Source organism: Anomaloglossus baeobatrachus, chromosome 4 (assembly GCF_048569485.1).
Source record: "Anomaloglossus baeobatrachus isolate aAnoBae1 chromosome 4, aAnoBae1.hap1, whole genome shotgun sequence".
NCBI lineage: Eukaryota > Metazoa > Chordata > Amphibia > Anura > Aromobatidae > Anomaloglossus > Anomaloglossus baeobatrachus.
Window position 1 is genome coordinate 274232921 of NC_134356.1, and position 21624 is coordinate 274254544.

Here is a 21624-nt window from a genome sequence, read left to right on the forward strand (position 1 = left end):
TTTGTATAGGGCGTTTGTGTTCACAGCAATGGTGAACTCCAATTATATAGTATATGTATAGCTCTACTTTTAAAGCGGTTATCCGGCTTCTTTGACATTTTTTTTTTTATTTCCCTATTGGGCTACATTGGGGCAGGTAAGTAGATAGAGACCACTTACCTGCCCTGCTGTCAGCCCCTCTCCCCCGGCTCAGAGTGGTCATGTGACCGCTCCTGCCGCGATTTTGCTGCTTCCGGTCATTTCATGTCAACATGGGCAGGGCCATGTTGACATGCAAATGTGGAACAGCATGTCGCCTCCCTGCTGGGCTGTACAGTGCGATGAGCCCCGCCCCCTTCCCTGCACCCTCCCACACATTCCCCCGCACCTCTTTTACTCTCCAGTAACCTCCCCCTGCACTGCTGTGGGGTCCGTGACCTGGGGGCGGGGCCTGGCGGCGGCTGCCGTGGTGTCAGCTCCAGCATCGGGCCCCCTGCTCAGGATCACACATTCAAATGTACCGGCATCACAGATCACCGATGCCGGTACATTTGAAAGTGCTGATAAGAAGCAGCGCAGCGCTGCTTCTCATCACTGTCCCTCCCACTGTCTGTGCTCTCTTCAGCACAGCGGTGACGTCACTACTGTGCTGAAGAGAGCACAGACAGCGCGCGAACATGGAGGAGCGTCGGGGACCGAGGAAGGGTGAGTATGTATTCCACATGTGTTCCCGATGGGGATGGGGATGGGGATGGGGGGGGTTGCGGGGGGGTTGCAGAGCCATATGTGTGCGGTGCAGAACCATATGTGTGCGTGTGTGGTGCAGAGCCCAATGTGGGGCTGTTATTTCCATTGCTGTAGTGATACCAGGTCAGTGCTGGGGAAGAATACTGACAGGGAATGTGTGTGCAGGGGGTGAGGCTGGACACTGAGGCCGGGCGGTGCCAGCTCTGACTGAGGTTCAGCACAGGAAGTGGTCAGTTTGCTGGATCTGAATGTAAACAAGAGCTGCAGAGAATAAAGGGTGAATTCAAGAGGAACAAAAGTTAGAAAACAAAAAATAACAATGTAGGGGTGATTTATATGACAATACAGCACAGATAAACTCAAAAATTTTTGTTAAGCTAATGTCGGACAACTCCTTTAAGTGGTTGGAAGATCATATGGTCACATGTAGTTTGGGGCTTCGGCCCCTGATCTTCTAGCACCCTAACAACACCCCTGCTAATCAGAATGTTAGAGGAAACCTGAAAGCTGATACCTGCTGCCCAAACTGTGGGCAGCAAGTATCAGCCACAGACTGTATTATTCCAGCCAGGTACATTTCTTTCTATAACACTGTGGCGTTTCAGAGAAAAACATACTTTTTTTTTACAGGCAGATCCTCTGTGGCTTCACCCTGCTGGCTGCCCTGGATTAACAGGTCTCTGGCTATATGCGTACATAGGCAGAAAATTGTCATTCACTGTTATCAGGTGGGGAGACGTTGCTGGGAGCCTGTCACACATTAGTCTTGGTTCTTGGTCCCCGGTGGCTATTACAATATGTGTCTCTCTGAATCATCACAACATTTCACACATACCTGGCTGTGATCATACAGTCACACACACCTGGCTGTGATCATACAGTCACACACACCTGGCTGTGATCATACAGTCACACACACCTGGCTGTGATCATACAGTCACACACACCTGGCTGTGATCATACAGTCACACACACCTGGCTGTGATCATACAGTCACACACACACCTGGCTGTGATCATACAGTCACACACACCTGGCTGTGATCATACAGTCACACACACCTGGCTGTGATCATACAGTCACACACACCTGGCTGTGATCATACAGTCACACACACCTGGCTGTGATCATACAGTCACACACACCTGGCTGTGATCATACAGTCACACACACCTGGCTGTGATCATACAGTCACACACACCTGGCTGTGATCATACAGTCACACACACCTGGCTGTGATCATACAGTCACACACACACCTGGCTGTGATCATACAGTCACACACACCTGGCTGTGATCATACAGTCACACACACCTGGCTGTGATCATACAGTCACACACACCTGGCTGTGATCATACAGTCACACACACCTGGCTGTGATCATACAGTCACACACACCTGGCTGTGATCATACAGTCACACACACCTGGCTGTGATCATACAGTCACACACACCTGGCTGTGATCATACAGTCACACACACCTGGCTGTGATCATACAGTCACACACACGTGGCTGTGATCATACAGTCACACACACCTGGCTGTGATCATACAGTCACACACACCTGGCTGTGATCATACAGTCACACACACCTGGCTGTGATCATACAGTCACACACACCTGGCTGTGATCATACAGTCACACACACCTGGCTGTGATCATACAGTCACACACACCTGGCTGTGATCATACAGTCACACACACGTGGCTGTGATCATACAGTCACACACACGTGGCTGTGATCATACAGTCACACACACGTGGCTGTGATCATACAGTCACACACACGTGGCTGTGATCATACAGTCACACACACGTGGCTGTGATCATACAGTCACACACACGTGGCTGTGATCATACAGTCACACACACGTGGCTGTGATCATACAGTCACACACACGTGGCTGTGATCATACAGTCACACACACGTGGCTGTGATCATGCAGTCACACACACGTGGCTGTGATGATACAGTCACACACACGTGGCTGTGATGATACAGTCACACACACGTGGCTGTGATGATACAGTCACACACACGTGGCTGTGATCATACAGTCACACACACCTGGCTGGGATCATGCAGTCACACACACCTGGCTGGGATCATGCAGTCACACACACCTGGCTGGGATCATGCAGTCACACATACCTGGCTGGGATCATGCAGTCACACATACCTGGCTGGGATCATGCAGTCACACACACCTGGCTGTGATCATGCAGTCACACACACCTGGCTGTGATCATGCAGTCACACACACCTGGCTGTGATCATGCAGTCACACACACCTGGCTGTGATCATGCAGTCACACACACCTGGCTGTGATCATACAGCCAGTGCCTGATTCATGCTGCCCACAGTTTGGGTATCATGCATCAGCTGACAGATTCCCTTTTATATAAGAACTTTTATGTTCAGCTTTGTACATTTTTTGCTTTGTCACAATAGATCAATGTATACATTTTGGATATATAATCCATGTCTTTTTTTTTATCGCTATAATACAAAACTCCTTAGTTGCATTGTGAAATCGACATCTTATCCACACAAAAGCCTCTACATGAGCTGGTTAGTCTGTTTTTAGATATTGTGGTCAAGAGGACTGGAGCAACCCTAGAAACCCAGGAAGATGGCAGCCATTATTTTAAAGGGAATCTGTCACCAGGTTTTTGCTACCCCATCTGAGAGCAGCATAATGTATGGGCAGAGACCCTGATTCCAGTGATGTCACTTACTGGGCTGCTTAGTGTAGTTTTGATAAAATCACTGTTTAATCAGCAATAGATTATCATCAAAGGACTACTTGGTGTGCTGCCAGGTACTCCATATATTAATGAGCTCTGTATAAGGCTATGTGCGCACGCTGCATTTTTTTGACGCTGCGTTTTTGTGCGTTTTTGGCCGCTAAAAACGCACTAGCGTCGAAAAAACGCATCAAAAACGCATGCGTTTTTACCGCGATTTGGTGCGTTTTTGGCTGCGTTTTGCTGCGTTTTTGATCTCTGCGTTTTGCTGCGTTTTTCCAATGCATTGCATGGGCGGAAAACGCAGAAAAACGCAGGAAAGAATTGACATGTCCATTTTTTTTTTCAGCCTCAAAAACGCAGCTTAAAAAAACAGTTGTGTGCGGACAGCAAAAATGAAAACTCATAGACTTTGCTGGGGAAGCAAAGTCATGCAGTTTTGAGGCCAAAAACGCACCCGAAAAACGCGCAAAAACGCCGCGAAAAACGCACTGTGCGCACATAGCCTAACTGTTAGATCTGAAGCAGAGAAAACATTGATTTTATCAAAATGACAGCAAACAGCTCAGTAAGTGACACATCGCTGGAATCAGGGTCTCTATCTCTACATTATGCTACTCTCAGATGGGGAAGCAAAAACCTGGTAACAGACTCTCTTTAATACACTTTCACTACATCACCTATACTGTATAATGGAGAGCATTTATGGAAAAATATAACTGAGACATTTTAGTTTCTTTGTGTTTCAGGAGCCATTTTATTGTATACCTTTTTAATACATAACATTAGCATTTAATTTATAGTATTTCTTAATGGCCTAATGTGCTCAGAAAATCACTTTTTTGTGGCTTTCCAAGCAATTACTTTTATTATAATACATGTATGTATTTCAATGCATTGCAATCTTATGTGCGAAAAGGCTAATATGTATGGGGACCTCCTACACATAAATGTGTGTGTGGTGGGGGGGGGGATCTGGCATGTCCCGTTTTGGATTGCCTATCTCTATTTTCCCTGAGATAAGTTGTAGCCAGAGGTGTCTGGCAGCGGCTCTTTCATCGAGAACATGGCACTTCGCAGAGTAATTGCTTCTGTGTATGGGTAAGTTGGGGAGATGGCTGCTAGATGAATGATTGCATGAGCCACTGTTCTGAAGGCACCTATTTATTGAATCTGGGGGACCTTAGGCACAAGGTCATCTGAGAGCTGATGAAACTTTATTTTTATATTCTAGGTTCAGTGGTGTATTAAAGGGGTTATCTCATCTTATTAAATGGGTAAAATTGTATATCTGATAAAAACAAGCAAGTTACCTCTTATTAGAAATGCTGTCTGCTCTCAGGAATCCTACCACTAGACCAATGAGGGGAAGTTTTACTTCCCCCCCCCACCCCCATAATTGGTCTAGTGGTAGGATTCTTGCTTGGGGTGCGAGCGGTCCTGGTTCAAATCCTGTACAGAGCCCATGGATTCTGTTGAGCTGCGGCCAATTGTCCGTTCTCAAGAATGGAGGGCATTTTAATTCTATAAAGTACTGCTCGTTCCCTAGGTTAGCGGGCTTCTCTACAGCCTGAGGTGCTCAATTTTCTTGGCAAGGAATGCATGTTTGCTAGTGTTGAGCGGACCTGAACTGTAAAATTCCGGATCCGCGCGGTTTCAGCGTCCGATCCGGATCCGACCGGGAATCCGGCGGCACGATCCGGGTTCGGAACTATTTATATATATTTTTTTTTTATTTCTCTCTCTCTCTCGTCCCGACTCCGCTCCCCATTGACTCTCTCTCTCTCTCTCGTCCCGGATCCGCTCCCCATTGACTCTCTCTCTCTCTCGTCCCGGATCTGCTCCGCATTGACTCTCTCTCTCTCGTCCCGGATCCGCTCCCCATTGACTCTCTCTCTCTCGTCCGGCTACCATTGACTTACATTGGGCCAGATCGGATCCGGACTTCTGTGACAACCCGCGACGGATCCGCCGGACCCGGATTATTAGCAATCCGCTCAACTCTAATGCTTGCCTGCTCTGATGTCGGCCGGACTTTTGGCTCCAGTTTCTGCATTTCTCTCATGCTGAACAGTCAGCGCTTTTCCATTCTGCATGCAGAGGCCACCTCAAAGAATAACCGTCGTTTTAATTCTCCATTTATAAATCAATAATACACATGAAAATAAGCAACTTTGTAATATATCTTATCAGATATATCTGCTTCCTTCTCCGCCAGGACTGATTATTCATATCTAAAATCTTCAGCTCCCAGGTTAAATCTGTATTCTGTGAATATCGATTTTCATATGACTGAGATGATATCTGGGGAATTAATGGCACCGTATCAGTGAGTAAAATAAATAAATAGGAGGTTACAGCTGCTAGCGATAAGATTCGATGTAAAGTGGCTCCTCCCTCCTTCCTCTACATAGAATCTTCTCCGCACCAACTGTCATCTCCTGTTTAAGTAATATAAAATCTGTTTACACGGAATACAGAACCAAACGAGTCCTGTGAAGCAGAACTATCAGTATGGCAAGGGGACAAACTGTTGTGGCCATAAATATTGTTGTGGTTCATAGATAAGGAGTGTGAAAGTTTTATTATCCTCTGATTGGGGTCTGGGCATCACAGCCCGGACCAGACCCCAATCAGATGACAATAAAACTTTCACACTCCTTATCTATGAACCACAACAATATTTATGGCCACAAAAGTTTGCCCCCTTGCCATAGTGATAGTTCTGCTTCACAGGACTCTTTTGTTTTTTTTTTTTTTTTTTTAACTGCACTATTCTATGTCCTGTTGTGTATAAATATGTGGCTCTTCAGATTTTGTGTTATACCGAGCCTGATGAAGAGACCTGAGTAGTATCGAAAGCTTGCAATTATTACCATCTTTTCAATTAGCCATTAAAAAGTATCAACTACTGAGGACTCTCAGTTCTTTTAGACAGAGAAAGAAGCAGATTTCACTGATAAGACATATTACAAAGTTTCTTATTTTCTTGTGTATTATTGATTTATACCCCCCCAAAAATCAATTGACTGTCAGTCTTTAAGTCTGGATTGTGCCATTGGTTCTGAGCTGTCAATCTTAAGGCGTCCTTATGGGAAAGGAAATACATAGAAGTTTTCAGAAAATACTTTGCACATTTCTAGGGCAGATAAGTATTAGCTGATGAAATACATTATAAATGATCCTTCAGACGACGTGACTGTGCTTAGTGTCTGTATTAAGAAGCGCTGTGCCTAGCCTAGGAGCAGGGCGACAGACTTCATTTTTCTTTCCGTTAACACAGCTTAGATGCATGATCTGAAATCTAATAATGATAAAATGGAGCTGCCGGTAGCAGCAGTGGTATAAGTCTCTCCAAAACCTATTCCTCCTTTATGACCAGCCATATTACCCGGTACCCTCTGCCCCCTCATACCGGGAAGTTATGCATACTTATTTTGTGTAATTTAGGAGCAGATAAAAGCGCACACATATAGTTTTATTCCGCGGAGAGTTTGTCATGGCCGGGGTGTGGGGAAATATTGATGTACACAACGTCGGTGAGCATGCTCATATACTAGCGGACTCTTGGCAGTGCCAGGGTAGAGTAAATGGCAGAAAAATGGTTATTACTACAGGGTGTTTAGAGCCATGTATTATCATTGCCATAGGTCCCTCTGTGGGTAGAATAATTGGCAGCCATATGAGCGGTATGCATCAAACAAATCTTCCCGTTTTACATTATGCTGACAGGCCTCTCGGTTTTTAGATGACGTCCATTATGCAGATGAACATTTACTATATAATCAGAGAGATGAGAGAAACAGATGTAATGCATATGCAAAAAGCTTCGTGTCTATTGCCAGGGATTGTGCTCTTGTTAAGTGCATAGAGAATAAAGTGCTTGTAGAGTCAAGTCATTATTATATATTTGCAAAGGTTCGGGTCTATTTCTTTGGACATTTGTGCAGATATACAAAAGTACAGCAGAGAGAGAACTTAGGATTTCCTTAAAGGGGTTCCTTAGGCTTGGGGTTAATGTCTGCAGTCACATAGACTTGTAATTTCTCACAACGCACACATTGCACGCTGTCAGGATTTTCCGGTGCTGGGAACAGGCCCTCATGTGATTTCAAGTATGCGAATTGCAAACATCCGTCCAGATTCCCACTAGACGTGTCAGGTCTAACTCAATTCTTTTGTATTGAGCGAGCTGGGCAAGTCTAGTTGGCATGTGATGTTTGCAAATCGCATACTTGCAGTCACGTGCCCACCGACATCGAAGAATCCTGACCACATGCACAGAGTACTAGACGCCTGTACATAAACCATATATTGTAACAAGCTCTATAGGCAGTCAAGCTTGTTAGAGTATTATATAATGCCAATTCTATTAATGCCATATTTGTCACAAAGAATAAGGCTATGTTCACGCAGCAAAAAATGCAGCTTCTTTATTGCAAAGAGATCATTTTTGGCTGCAAAAAAAAAAAGCTCCAAAAACGTCCTGTGTGAATATAGCACAACTGTACTACAGTATTTGTAAATCCAGATGGGATAGTGGCAAATAAAGTAACTTGATAGCAATTATTGGGAACAAAGAAAATGCAGAAATGTCAGGTATTGCAGGATAGAGGATCCTTTCTCGTAGCACCCAACATATTCGTCTTTTTTCCCCCAAAGATTGCTGTTATATTAAGCTCTTGGCCTGGTGGCTGTGGTCGGTGCAGCAGCCGATAGGGAGGGAATCTGTGAGTACACCTGGACTCATGCGTGGTCCCTCCAGCCATCCAGGGAGGTGTGGAGCCGGCGGTCGGAGGGGCAGCCACATGGAGTACATTTCAACTGTGTGTTCATTCAGCATTGTGCCTGAACAGCACGACAACCAAAGGTGAGTTCCTCACCTAATCTTCAGACACCATTGGTACAGATACACACAGGAGCGCTTTTCTTCGTTTTTTTTTTCTTACCAGTATCTTGTAAGAATAAGCTGCTTACCGAGCATTGTTACTTTCATGTCCATAATTCCCAATATTATATTCTGTACCATGCACCCCCAGACAGCCCGAATGAGAGTACACGCCATGAGTCAATGACGAGAATACATCTTCCGACTTTGATGCTTAGTATACTGTTTTCTATACAAATTGTTATTGTGATGTTTGGCTGAAGAGAAGGCATCGCATAGGAAGCCATTCTTATTTCTGCTAGCCAATTCAATCTACAATTCTTCAGGTCTGCGTTCAGCAGATAAGATGGCAGCTGTGATTCATTGCCCAGAGGTCCATCATACTCTGTGCAAGTCATCACTGTGACAAAGAACTGGCGCGACATCAGATGAGTTGGTCACTTCATCTACCTCCAGAGCAGCCAAAATGTAATATATCTCCTGACAAATACTGTTGGCTGCTTGGACGGGAAATGCTAATATGCATTACAAATGTTGAGATAACACATTATGCCGTATGACTCGGAAATGTTTCAGGGACGTGGCCTTGCTGCCCAACGCTCAACTTGCCAATGGCCAATAGTTTAGTGAGAACGTTTTGTGACATAAAGCCCAGTGGCACCATAAAACATGTACTATGTGCAGTGCTGTAATAATGGGACTGAATGGATGGTCATTTGTATTTTATCCAGTGTCGAGGAATAATTATATAAAAACTTTGTCTTGATACACTGTGTAAGGTCCAGTTATGTTTTTGTGATCAAAAGGTAATTTATGTGTCATTGATCGGACTGTCTACTTTATAGAACAAATAATACAACTGAAAATGCTCAATTTTATACACCACATACAGGTGTTTCCAGCTCTCTCCTCACTCCTTTGTGCCAGAACTTAATTGTAATATATTTAGTGGATTTACTTGGTTTTACGTTACCCATATATCTGTAAATGGTTCTTCTGCGTTAGTATTCCCTTTGTATATTATGAATGTCTATAACAATGGAGCATTGGCTGCTGTCAATGTGTCGTCTGGAAGTTGCTCGGAATTATTCTCATCCAACATTGTTGTAAAAACCGGTCTTTGTTGTGCGTGTGCACAGAAGAACATTAAAAATCATCTATTCTCTTTCACTACATTGTCACTCTGAGTTTGTAAGGTCATTTAACCTATTATATGATGTAATGCCATATGGAAATGTCAATGTCAAAAACCAAGGCTCATGCCTTGTGGCACTATTCTAAATATTAAAGTAGATTATTTGTTTCCATGCATATGGAACCATTACTTACTGTATGGATCTATATTTTAAGGTTGTATATATATAGATAGAGAGAGATATGGGGATATATATATATATATATATATATATATATATATATATATATATATATATAATATATATATTTTATTTATTACTCCCTGGCGCTTTACATGTCACAAAGGGGTATACATAATAAAGCAAGTACAATAATCATGAACAATACAAGGCACAGACTGGTACAGGAGGAGAGAGGACCCTGCCCGCGAGGGCTCACAGTCTACAGGATATATTGTATCAAGGAAGATTTTTGTAAATAAATCAAAGTATAAATTAATTCAAAACTTAGTAATGATTTTTCCACAATTTAAAAAGCATTACTAATAGTGATGAGTGAGCACTACCATGCTCAAGTGCTCAGTACTCGTAATGAGCAGTCTACTGAGTGTAATGGAATTCAATGGGAAACTCAAGCATTTTTATGGACTAACTTCTGAAAAAATACTCAGGTTCCCCATTGACATTCATTATACTTGCATACTCGAGTCACGCCCATCAGAGCATCCAACTGCTCCTTACGAATACAGCGGACCCAAGCATGGTAGTGCTCACTAATTACTAAGTGTTGCATAGTTTGAGTACGTCTATATCATGGGTCTCAAACTCAGCTGGGTATATGGGCCGCATATAGAAAAAAAAAATAATTTGGAGGGCTGCATTCTTAGGGCTAAGTGACTTTTTTAGTGGTACCATTTATTTCTCTTTACAACTTTGTATATCACTGTTTTTGAACAGATTTTGATTGTTTATTATAACAAACATGCACTTTTTTTGTTAATATATAAAAAGCAATTTTAATGGTGAAAACAAATCATGCTTTATTTTTCCTTTTTTTTTTTTTTTTATACATTTTGTTCCATTCTTGTAAGTAATATTACAATTAGCACCATTTAGTAGTTTTGGCCAACATCTTGTAGTAATTTTTCAATCCTGGTCCTCATCTTTTAGTAATGTACCTTATCCTGTTCCCCTTCTTGTAGAAAAGTGCCACATCATGTAGTAATGTGCCCATCCTGGTCTGCATCCTGTAGTAATGTGCCCCATCCTGTAGTAATGTGCACCATCCTGATTCCCATCCTGTAGTAATGTGCATCATCCTGATTCCCATCCTGTAGTCATGTGCCCCATCCTGTTGTAAAGTGCCCATCCTTGTGCCCTGGAAGTAATGTGCCCATCATTGTCCCCTTTTACAAATGTGCCAATGCTGGTGCTCTTCTTGTATTAATGTCCCCTTTCCTTGTCCTCTTCTTGTAGCAATTCCCTGTAGTAGTCTCACCTATTGTGCCATTCTTCACAAACACGCACGCACACACATACCATTCATACAGCTCTGGAGGTATATGTCACTGGGGTGGGGGACATACAGCCATGGGGGGTATACAGCATTATGGTGGGAGGAGATACTACACAGGGGTGGGTGGGGACAACATATAGTTCTGGGGGGTATACAGCACTGGAGTCAGGGAACAGAGTTCTTGGGGTGTATACAACACTGGGGTCAGGGGATACACAGTTCTGAAGGTATACAGGCAGCACTGGGGTTGAGGGGACAGACAGTTTTGGGGGGTAGACAGTACTGGGGGTATACAGGAAGCACTGGGGTTGAGTGGGTAGACAGTTTTGGGGGTAGACAGTACGGGGGTATACAGGCAGCACTTGGGTTGTGGGGGACAGACAGTTCTAGGGGTATACATGCAGCACTGGGGTTGGGGGGACAGCCGGTTTTCTGGGGTAGACAGTCCTGGGGGTATACAGGAAGCACTGGGGTAGAGGGGACAAACAGTTCTGGGAGGTAGACCATTCTAGGGGTATACAGGCAGCACTGGGGTTGGGGATAGACAGTTCTGGGGGCATGCAGACGGCACTGGGGTTGGGGAGACACAGTTCTGGAGGGTATACAGGCACTGGAGATGGGGGACAGAAAGATCTGGGGTATGCAGGCGGCGCTAATGTTGGGGAGACAGACAGTTCTGGGAGGGTATACAGGCAGCGCTGGGGTTGGGGGGGACAAATAGTTCTGGGGGTTATACAGGCAGCACTCTGGTTGGGGGACAGACAGTTCTGGGGAGAGAGACAATTCTGGGGAGTATACACACAGCGCTGGGGATGGGGGACAGACAGTTCTGAGTTCTGGGGGGTATACAGGCAGCACTAGAGTTGGGGGTACAGACAGTTCTGGGGGCATACAGGCTGTGCTGGGGTTGGAGGGACAGACAATTCTGGGAGCTATACAGGCAGTGTTGGGGTTTGGGAGATATACAAGCAGCAGTGAGATTGGGGGGACAGACATTTCTGGGGGTGGTATACAGACAGCACTGGGGTTGGGGGGGACAGACAGTTCTAGTGGGGTATACAGGCAGCACTGGGGTTGGGGGGACACAGTTCTGGGGGTTATACAGGCACTGGAGATGGGGGACAGAAAGATCTGGGGTATGCAGGCAGCGCTAATGTTGGGGAGACAGACAGTTCTGGGGGCATACAGGAAGTGCTGGGGTTGGGGGGGGGACAGACAATTCTGGGAGCTATACAGGCAGTGCTGGGGTTTGGGAGATATACAGGCAGCAATGCGATTGGGGGGGGGGACAAACATTTCTGGGGGCGGTATACAGGCAGCACTGGGCTTGGGGGGACAGACATTTCAAGGGGTATACAGGCAGCACTACGGTTAGGGCGACAGATAGTTCTGGGGGGTATACAGACAGCACTGGGGGTATACATGCAGCACTGGGGTTAGGGGAGACAGAGTTCTGGGTGGTATAAAGGCAGCGCTGAGGTTGGGGGGGACATACAGCTCGGCGGGATGTTGGTGCTTCGGCTCCTCTCTTCATCTGTGGGACGGGAGCTCCGCACTTTTTAGCACTATCTTCGCCCACAAATGAACTTGCTCTGGACGCAGTGCTCATCAGAGAACACTATGTGCAGGCGTGGATTTAATTGCTGACAACCAGGAAAGTGTTGCTGCCAGCCCGAGCACTGTGGTCCTCGCAACTCGGCTCTGGGGCTGCAGGATACATCACTGCCCTTCTCACCTGGCTGTCCTCCATGTCCTCTTCTTGAGACCTGCAGCCCCCTTTGGTGATCATGCCCCTAGCACCGCAGTCAGTCAGCACTTTACTTCAGACGTGCTGCGCAGAGTCAAGCTCTGTGTACAACTATTCCACGGTCAGCCGCCAGCCGATCAGAGGCAGTAGGTGGGGTCATACGCTTCAGCTATTTGCCTCTTATTGACTGGTGGCTGCAAAAGCTGTGCACAGAGCTTGACTGCGCAGCGACGGCAAATCATCTGAAATAAAGCGCTGACTACTGCGGCCTCTGCACCGGCCGGGATCAACAAGGGGCCACGGGCCACATGAAGCAGCCTCAGGGGCTGCATGCGGCTTACGGGCCGCGTGTTTGAGACCTCTGGTATAGATCCTGCATAGACATCTGCTTTATTTGCATTGATTGTCTTTGTTACCTTTAAAGGTAGTGTTCGGGGTTGTTACCTATCCTGAGGCTAGGTTTCAATGTATAACCACTGAAACACCCCTTTAATTTATTTGAAACCAACCCTATTGGGGTTTCTATCTGATACTAAATTTTAAAGCTTTTCATCTGGGGTAAAAATATTATTGTGTGCAGAATACAATTTATTTTAAAGGGGTTGTCTCATCACAGATAATGCCGCAGATCCTCCTCGATGTACTCCCTACAAACAGCCAACAAAATTTGGTAAAATGGAATAGACGGGTGGCCTCTGAAGGGACAGAGTACTTTTACCTACTACTGATTTTATAAATGGCCATCCATGTGTCTTGAGTCTTCCAGAATGGAGGCTGATTGTAAAGATCACATCCTCATTCTGGCTTGTAAAGCAGGAATCCCCTATCCATATGCTCTAATAGGACATATAAACGGTTCTTGTCTTCATAAGGCCACCTCTTTAATTTATTAATATACATATATACTATTCAATTTACAAAGTATCCTTTTAGCTGACACATTTGCGTACAATGTAACCCATTCACAACTTCCACTGTGAAAGGTTATTGATGTGTCCATTGACCTGCGTTCCTTTAGCTTCGAGTTCTTTCTTTCTGTTGTTGCCTGCCGTTGTTTCATTATTACAGTTTTATTCTTTACCGCTCTGACCTTTCCTGCGATACTGACTTTGGTGTTTCAGTAGCGGTAAAATATTCCATAAATGTAGGTTTACCTGCCTGCAATTTTTACAGTACACTGTGGAAGATGTTAGTACTTTATAAATAAGAAATGATAAAACCCAACAATTGCTATAGTATTGTAGTCATGTTATATACATACACAGATGGGTGAACTATACATAGGCATGAAAGGGACAGAACAGTACATGGAAATGCATGCATTGAATTGTATGTAACCTCCATCTTCATGTGGCTCACAGATCTGTGGTTTCGTCCTCCTCCTCGCCTTAATGTGTGGTCGATATGGGGTGATTTCATTGTAAAGGCCCCGTCACACACAACGAGATCGCTAACGAGATTGTTGCTGCATCACCGTTTTCGTGACGCAGCAGTGATCTCGTTATGTGTGACACCTATGAGAGATCAGGTCCCTACTGTGAGATCTCTAGTCGTTGCTGAATGGTTGGGACCATTTTCTTCAAAGTTGATGTCCTGCTGGGCAGGACGCATCGCTGTGTTTGACACCTACCAACGACCTCCTAACACAGTCCCAACGCCCGCCGAGATCGTTATACAGGTCGCTGATCGTTACTGCGTCGTTGGTAAGGTCTGACTGTGTGACATCTCACCAGCGACCTCCCAGCGACTTACCAGCGATCCTTATCAGGTCACATCGTTTTCGGGATCGCTGGGAAGTCGTTAAATGTGACTATTGTACCATAGTTCCATTATGTCTGGTAACTAGGTTTATTTTAGTATTTTACTTATTTTTTTTTTATTTTTGTGTCTATATAGTGGTGTGTATCAGCTGATAAGATTTTAGAAAAATATCTACCCGTAATATATAGCCTTCTTTCTTTTCTTTTCCTCCTTAGCAATACAAGGATCAGGGGTGATTTTTCGGACTGTTGAAGTGACCCTTCACAAAGAAGGTAACACATTTGGATTTGTAATACGAGGTAAGTTACTTTTTTGGAAATTAATATCATACCTATGGTGAATAACTTTCTTTGGCAGCTATAAGGGTTTCAGTTAAAAACATTGCTGTTTTCCCAGAGATGGTGATGGCCTTGTAGTTTATTATCTCTGATATTTACCATTACCTACACTATGCCGTTACCAGGCTAAGTGCAGGAGCTTGGAGAAAATGTATGGAGTGCATTTGTAATTTATTCAATGCATTCCCCTGCTAGCCTTTCTGAAAGTCTCTTACACGATGGTAAATTACATTTTTTCTGTATTCTTTTGCTACACATGATGAAAGCTGCCTACTCTTTGAATCCTCTAAGCTTGTTTGCTATGGTCTATTTTGCAGCCTTTCATCACTTTTACTTGATTGCTAAATCTATATCAGTAAGATCCTTTGCTGAAGACGTAAAACAATATTCTTTTTAGTTAATTCACTACTCTGTACACATATCCTTAGATTTTCATTAAAAGATAAGAAACTAATTTTGCGGAACACTTGAAAACACTTTAGCTACCTGTTAGCAATTTCGTAAAGCAAGAAAATGTAGGCAAACTGTATATATCCTCAAAATTTCATCATCCTGAATGGCTTACAGCTGAAAGTGGGGTTAAAGGAGAACTACATCAATGTTCTTTTAGAACCTATACAATGCTTGCAATTGCATGCGTCCTGTGTACATCTGAGGCACTCTCCCTATTTCAACACTTTCTCCTTTGTTTAATTTTGATTTGTCTGGATCCATATTGGGGAGTAATACATTCAATTGGGTAGTATTAAATTCATGTAGTAAACATGTATTCAAGTTGTTTTGTATCCAAAGAAAAAAGAAGTACTTAAAGAAGTCATCCTTTCATACATGTGCTTTTAAAGAGTCTTCCCTTCATATATGTGTTTATAAAAAGTCTTCCTTGTAGCGCCGGCATCTCTGCAGAGACAACCACCCCGGTTGCGTCCTCCCTTGCACTTCCCCGGCCATCCACGTGTGCTGCTACCTCTTTCCCCTCCCGCATGACGCACAGGGTTCCCGGAAGTTCACCTAAGACGCGTGTGTGCGCACACCGGCCCTTCTCTTAAAGGGCTGGCATTCTATTTCCCAGAAATGCCTCTCAGCCAATTTCAGAGAGGCACTGTGTATTTAAGGCACAGGAGGTGCCTGCACAACAACTTTAGTTAGTTAGTCAGTCAGTCTTCTATATAGCTAATTGTCAGGTCCTGAGCTCCTGCTCTGTTATCCCTGTGTCCGTTTCCAGTACCTGCCTTTCCATACCTGTTTATCCCTGCCCTGCCCACTATTCTTGTCCATACCCACCTAGCCAGCCTGCCTCAGTCACCCTGTCTGTACCCGTCTATACCTGAGTCCGTTACCTGTTCTGGGGGTCAGCTGCCACAGTCCCGGTCACTGCCCTGGGTGTGGTACCTTGCATCCTTCTTGCGATGGGTGCTTAGTTAAGCCTCTCCCACTAAAGGGTAAGCTCGGGTGGTCCAGAGGGTCCACTAATCCCACTCGCTGCCTTACGCCGGCCATGAGTGTTAATTTCCCTTTATATATGCATTTATAAAAACTTTTTCCTTCACACACATGCTTATAAAGAGACTTCCCTCTCACATGTGTTTATAAAGTGTTCCCTATAATATAAAGTATTTGCTTATAAAGAATTTTCCTTTCATACATATGCTTATAGTCTTCCCTTTCTACATGTGCTTATAAAGAAGCACTCCCATCAAAGTTTTTATCCTCTTAGCACTGTTCACTTACAATTGCTAATTTTTCCTTTTTGCCCAGTAAATCCTTCTCTTTTCTCTGCTCTTTGTAGAAAAAGGAAGTCTCTTGATCCTGCATGAATTATTCCCCTCTTCAACTCATAACCCAGCCGCTATGCTCCTCCCTCCTGCCATTGACTTTTGCAGTGATGACTTATGCAGGGAAAAGACTTCCTGTTTCTACATAGAGCTTAGAAGAATTCACCTTGTCTGTTTTTAATCACATGATATCATAGACCTAATAGAAAACAATTAACTGGATAGAAAGGCAAAAGAAGCAATTGTAAGTACACATTGCTGTATAATATGATGATTGAAATATATGAGACAACCGGTTAATAGGATTTAGCACTATACAGTAAAGCCATGGCCATAATTGCACTGTTATGCTTAGTAAACTAAGTTCATCTAATGACCTCTTCTGTGCATCTGGGACTTGGGGATAAAGGCTTCTTCTGCTTCTCTGCCCCTCCACCTGCCTCCTATGCTTCTTTTACAGGTCACTGATTTTTTTGGTGACCTGCCTCTTTTTTTTTTTTTATACATTCTGCGCCACTGCCGCCATCATTGGGGTGGGTTATGTAGTGTAATTCTACGGACAGTCTGCAGGTCATCAATAAATGGCACCGTAGGAAGTTCATTTGCAGATCGTGTTTTCAGCTCATTGATTTCTTCATTAATCTGAAATCCTGATCTGCGCATGCGCTGCCTCCAGAACCATTTAATTGAAGACTTGCAGACCTGCTTTAGAATCACACTGCACATGTACAGTACAAAGGGAAGACTCTTTATAAGCAAATGTATGAAGTGAAGACTCTTTATATGCACATGTACAGTATGAAGGGAAGACTCTTTATAGGCACATGTACAGTATGAAGGGAAGACTCTTTACACGCACATGTACAGTATGAAGAGAAGACTTTATATATATATAGGGAGATACCGTGTTATTTTTTTTTGCCCCCCAAAAAAGCACTAGGGCTTATTTTTGGAGGAGGTCTTATTCTTGGAGAAACACGGTTGGGGGTAAGTTTATGCCCCAAAAAAGCAGCCCCCCCCCACGTCCCAGGAGACTCATACTCACCAGACCAGGACATCAGCGTGGTTCCCAGGTCCTCCTGTGATCTCCGGTCGGTGCTGCACGCCATCCTACCCTGCTGCTAGCTGACACACACAGCAGATCACACACACAAACACAGCAGATCACACACACAGCAGATCACACACACACACACACACACAGCAGATCACACACACACACACACACAGCAGATCACACACACAGCAGATCACACACACACACAGCAGATCACACACACACAGCAGATCACACACACACAGCAGATCACACACACACACACAGCAGATCGCAGATATACACAGCTGATCACAGATACACACATCCGATCGCAGGCACACACACAGAGCAGATCACACACACACACACAGCAGATAACACACACACAGCCGATCACAGATGCACACACAGCCGATCACAGATGCACACACAGCCGAACACAGATACACACAGCCGATCGCAGACACACACAGCCGATCGCAGACACACACAGCCGATCGCAGGCACACACAGCCGATCACAGGCACACACAGCCGATCACAGGCACACACAGCCAATCACAGGCACACACAACTGATCACAGGCACACACAGCCGATCGCAGGCACACACAGCCGAACGCAGACACACGCATCCGATCACAGCCACACACAGCCGATCACAGATACACACAGCCGAACGAAGGCACACCAGCCGATCGCAGACACACACACAGCAGATCACACACACACACTCACATCACATCCAGCACTTACGGCCGCAGGGAATGAGAGCAAGTCACGTGTCCGGCCGCAGGTCCTGTTTGTTGCGCTCCACTGCACTGCCTCTCAGGATTCTGTCGGCGAGAAGAGATCGGTGTCGCTGGATGAGGTGAGTGTGTATGCAATCCGATGTGTGTGTGATCCGATGTTTGTGTGTGCGATCTGATTGTGTGTGTGTGTGTGTGTGTGTGAGCTGATGTGTGCGGGTGTGCGATCACTCCAGGTCCTGACGCTCAGTGTCGTGTGAGTGTAATTGCCGGGTGCTGCTGTGTATAATGAAGTGTCCTGCAGTATCTGTATCTTTTTTAGCTGCATGGACACTTCATTATTGATCCGCGACTAGGGCTTATTTTCGGGGTAGGGCTTATATTTAAGCCTTTCTCCGAAAATGCTGAAAATTCCTGCTAGGGCTTCTTTTTGGGGAAGGTCTTATTTTTGGAAAAACACAATACAAGGAAAGGAGGGGACCGGGAAGGCGGGAAGGGACATTTAACATAGGTGCCACATGAGATATCTATATATTTCACTGAAATATGTTTATCCTTTAACTATAGCGATTTAGCGATTGTCCATAAAAAGATCCCATGGTGTCCATATTTGTTGAAACCTTTCCAGCTGATTGTTTATACAAGCAGTAAGGTACTCCATCCGCTTTATTTCTTGTATTCGTAGTTCCAGATGTTGAAGGGTAGGGGGAAATGTTTTCTTCCAGAACGAGGCTATCAAGCACTTCGCCGAGTTCCATATGTGGAGGAGCAACCTGGCCGAGTTTTTTGAGGCCCCTAAAGGCGGTACATTAAAAAGGTAGCTGAACGGGTCTAGAGCAACCTCAAACCCCAAAACCTCATGAACCAATTTCTCCACCCCTTTCCAGAAAGGAGCAAGAACCTCACAGTCCCAATAGATATGAGTGAGTGATCCTCTGTCTCTCGTGCATCTCCAACACTGGTCTGACGTGTTAGGGAAAAGTTTACAAAGCACCTCTGGAGTATGATACCAATGCATTAAAATCTTATATTGGTTTACTTTTCGTGTGGTGCATATAGATGTCTTTGCCGTTCGATCCCAAATAGCCTGCCACATCGGTCTCGATAGCGCCCTCCCCAAATATGTCTCCCATTTTCTCATATATGAGTGTTGCATCTGTACATGCGAGGTCAGCATCTATATATATAATTGCCTTATTCTGTCTGTCTGTCTGTCTGTCTGTCTGTCTGTCTGTCTGTCATGCTCCAAAATTGTGTCCTTACGGTGACACAAAGCTGATTGGCCGCTGGGCTCGCCATGGCCCCGCCCCCCCACACCGATTGGCCGCTCGCCCAGGCTGCGCACCCACACGGATTGGCCAGCCGCTCGCCCAGGCTCCGCCCCCCCCACAGATTGGCCTCTCGCCCCGGCACCCTGCAGGCATTGGCAATTTGGCCACGCCACGCCCCGCCCCCTCACGCAATGCACGCTAGCTCTGGCCCCGCCCCCTCCCTCCCCCCGCGCATTCCCCGAACTGACACGGCTGTCACGGAGGTGAGTACTGTACTCCTCCCCCCCCCCTCCCCCCCCGCGCATTCCCCGAACTGACACGGCTGTCACGGAGGTGAGTACTGTACTCCCCCCCCCCCCCCCCCGGCCCCCGCTCGCACAGGAGTGGTGTGGATACGTTGGTAACCATGCTCGCATGGTTACAAGCGCATCAAGGTCCTGCTCCGGCGGAAGATCCACACGCACACACATAACAGCACACACGCAAACATACACACACATCAGATCACACTCACTCTCACACACACACACCTCACACACACCTCACACACACCTCACATCGCATCCACATACTCACAACATCCTGGGATATCGCTTGCTTCTCGGCCTCGATACTGTGCTGTTGTGATCTTCCAGGACCTGACGGAGGATCACATGGCCAGAGGCATGTGATATCTCCGGATGTTGTGAGTATCAGCGCGTATGTGCGATATCGTCAGTGTCTGTGTGTGTGAGTGTATGCGATCGGGTGTGTGTGAGTGGATGCGATCGGGTGTGTGTGAGTGGATGCGATCGGGTGTGTGCGAGTGGATGCGATCGGGTGTGTGCGAGTGGATGCGATCGGGTGTGTGTGAGTGGATGCGATCGGGTGTGTGTGAGTGGATGCGATCGGGTGTGTGTGAGTGGATGCGATCGGGTGTGTGAGTGTCGGCAGAGGAGCACGGCGTGCTGGAGGAGGCTGGGAGCAGAGAGGCTGATCATGGGGAAGGCTGGGAGGAGAGAGGCTGATGGAGGGGGAGGCTGATGCTGGGGGAGGCTGGGACGAGGGAGGCTGATGCTGGTGGAGGCTGATGCTTGGGAAGGCTGATGCTGGGGGAGGCTGGAAGGAGAGAGGCTAATGCTGGTGGAGGCTGATGCTTGGGGAGGCTGATGCTGGGGGAGACTGGGAGGGGAAGACTGATGCTGAGGGAGGCTGGGAGGAAGGAGGCTGGGAGGAGAGAGGCTGATCCAGGGGAAGGCTGGGAACGGGAGGCTGATGCTGAGGGAGGCTGGAAGGAGAGAGGCTGATGCTGGGGGAGGCTGGAAGGAGAGAGGCTGATGCTGGTAGAGGCTGATGCTTGGAGAGGCTGATGCTGGGGGAGACTGGGAGCGGAAGGCTGATGCTGAGGGAGGCTGGGAGGGGGAGGCTGGGAGGAAAGAGGCTGGGAGGAGAGAGGCTGATCCTGGGGAAGGCTGGGAAGAGGAGGCTGATGCTGAGGGAGGCTGGAAGGAGAGAGGCTGATGCTGGGGGAGGCTGGAAGGAGAGAGGCTGAGGCTGGGAGGAGAGAGGCTGATGCTGGGGAAGGCTGATGCTGAGGGAGGCTGGGAGGGGAAAGCTGATGCTGGGGAAGGCTGGGAGGAGAGAGGCTGATCCTGGGGGAGGCTGGAAGGAGAGAGGCTGATGCTGGCGGAGGCTGATGCTGGGGGAGGCTGGAAGGAGAGAGGCTGATGCTGGTGGAGGCTGATGCTGGGGGAGGCTGGAAGGAGAGAGGCTGATGCTGGTGGAGGCTGATGCTTGGAGAGGCTGGGAGAGGGAGGCTGATGCTGAGGGAGGCTGGGAGAGGTAGGCTGAGAGAAGAGAGGCTGATGCACACACACACACACACGCGCGCGCACTGCACAACACACCACACACACACACACACACACACTGGGAACCACAAACAACTACCC

At 46.3% G+C, this 21624-nt stretch overlaps 1 protein-coding gene across 16 annotated transcripts in view; it reads left to right on the top strand.

Moving 5' to 3' along the window:
* The window catches only part of GRIP1 (glutamate receptor interacting protein 1), an 809174-nt gene that overhangs the window by 645787 nt on the left and 141763 nt on the right, over window positions 1-21624 (top strand). For all 16 annotated transcript variants that reach the window (XM_075344840.1, XM_075344832.1, XM_075344833.1 and 13 more), the window contains exon 5: window positions 14742-14825. In XM_075344840.1, coding sequence (XP_075200955.1) covers window positions 14742-14825 — 84 coding nt within the window. The remainder of the gene's footprint in view (window positions 1-14741; window positions 14826-21624) is intronic.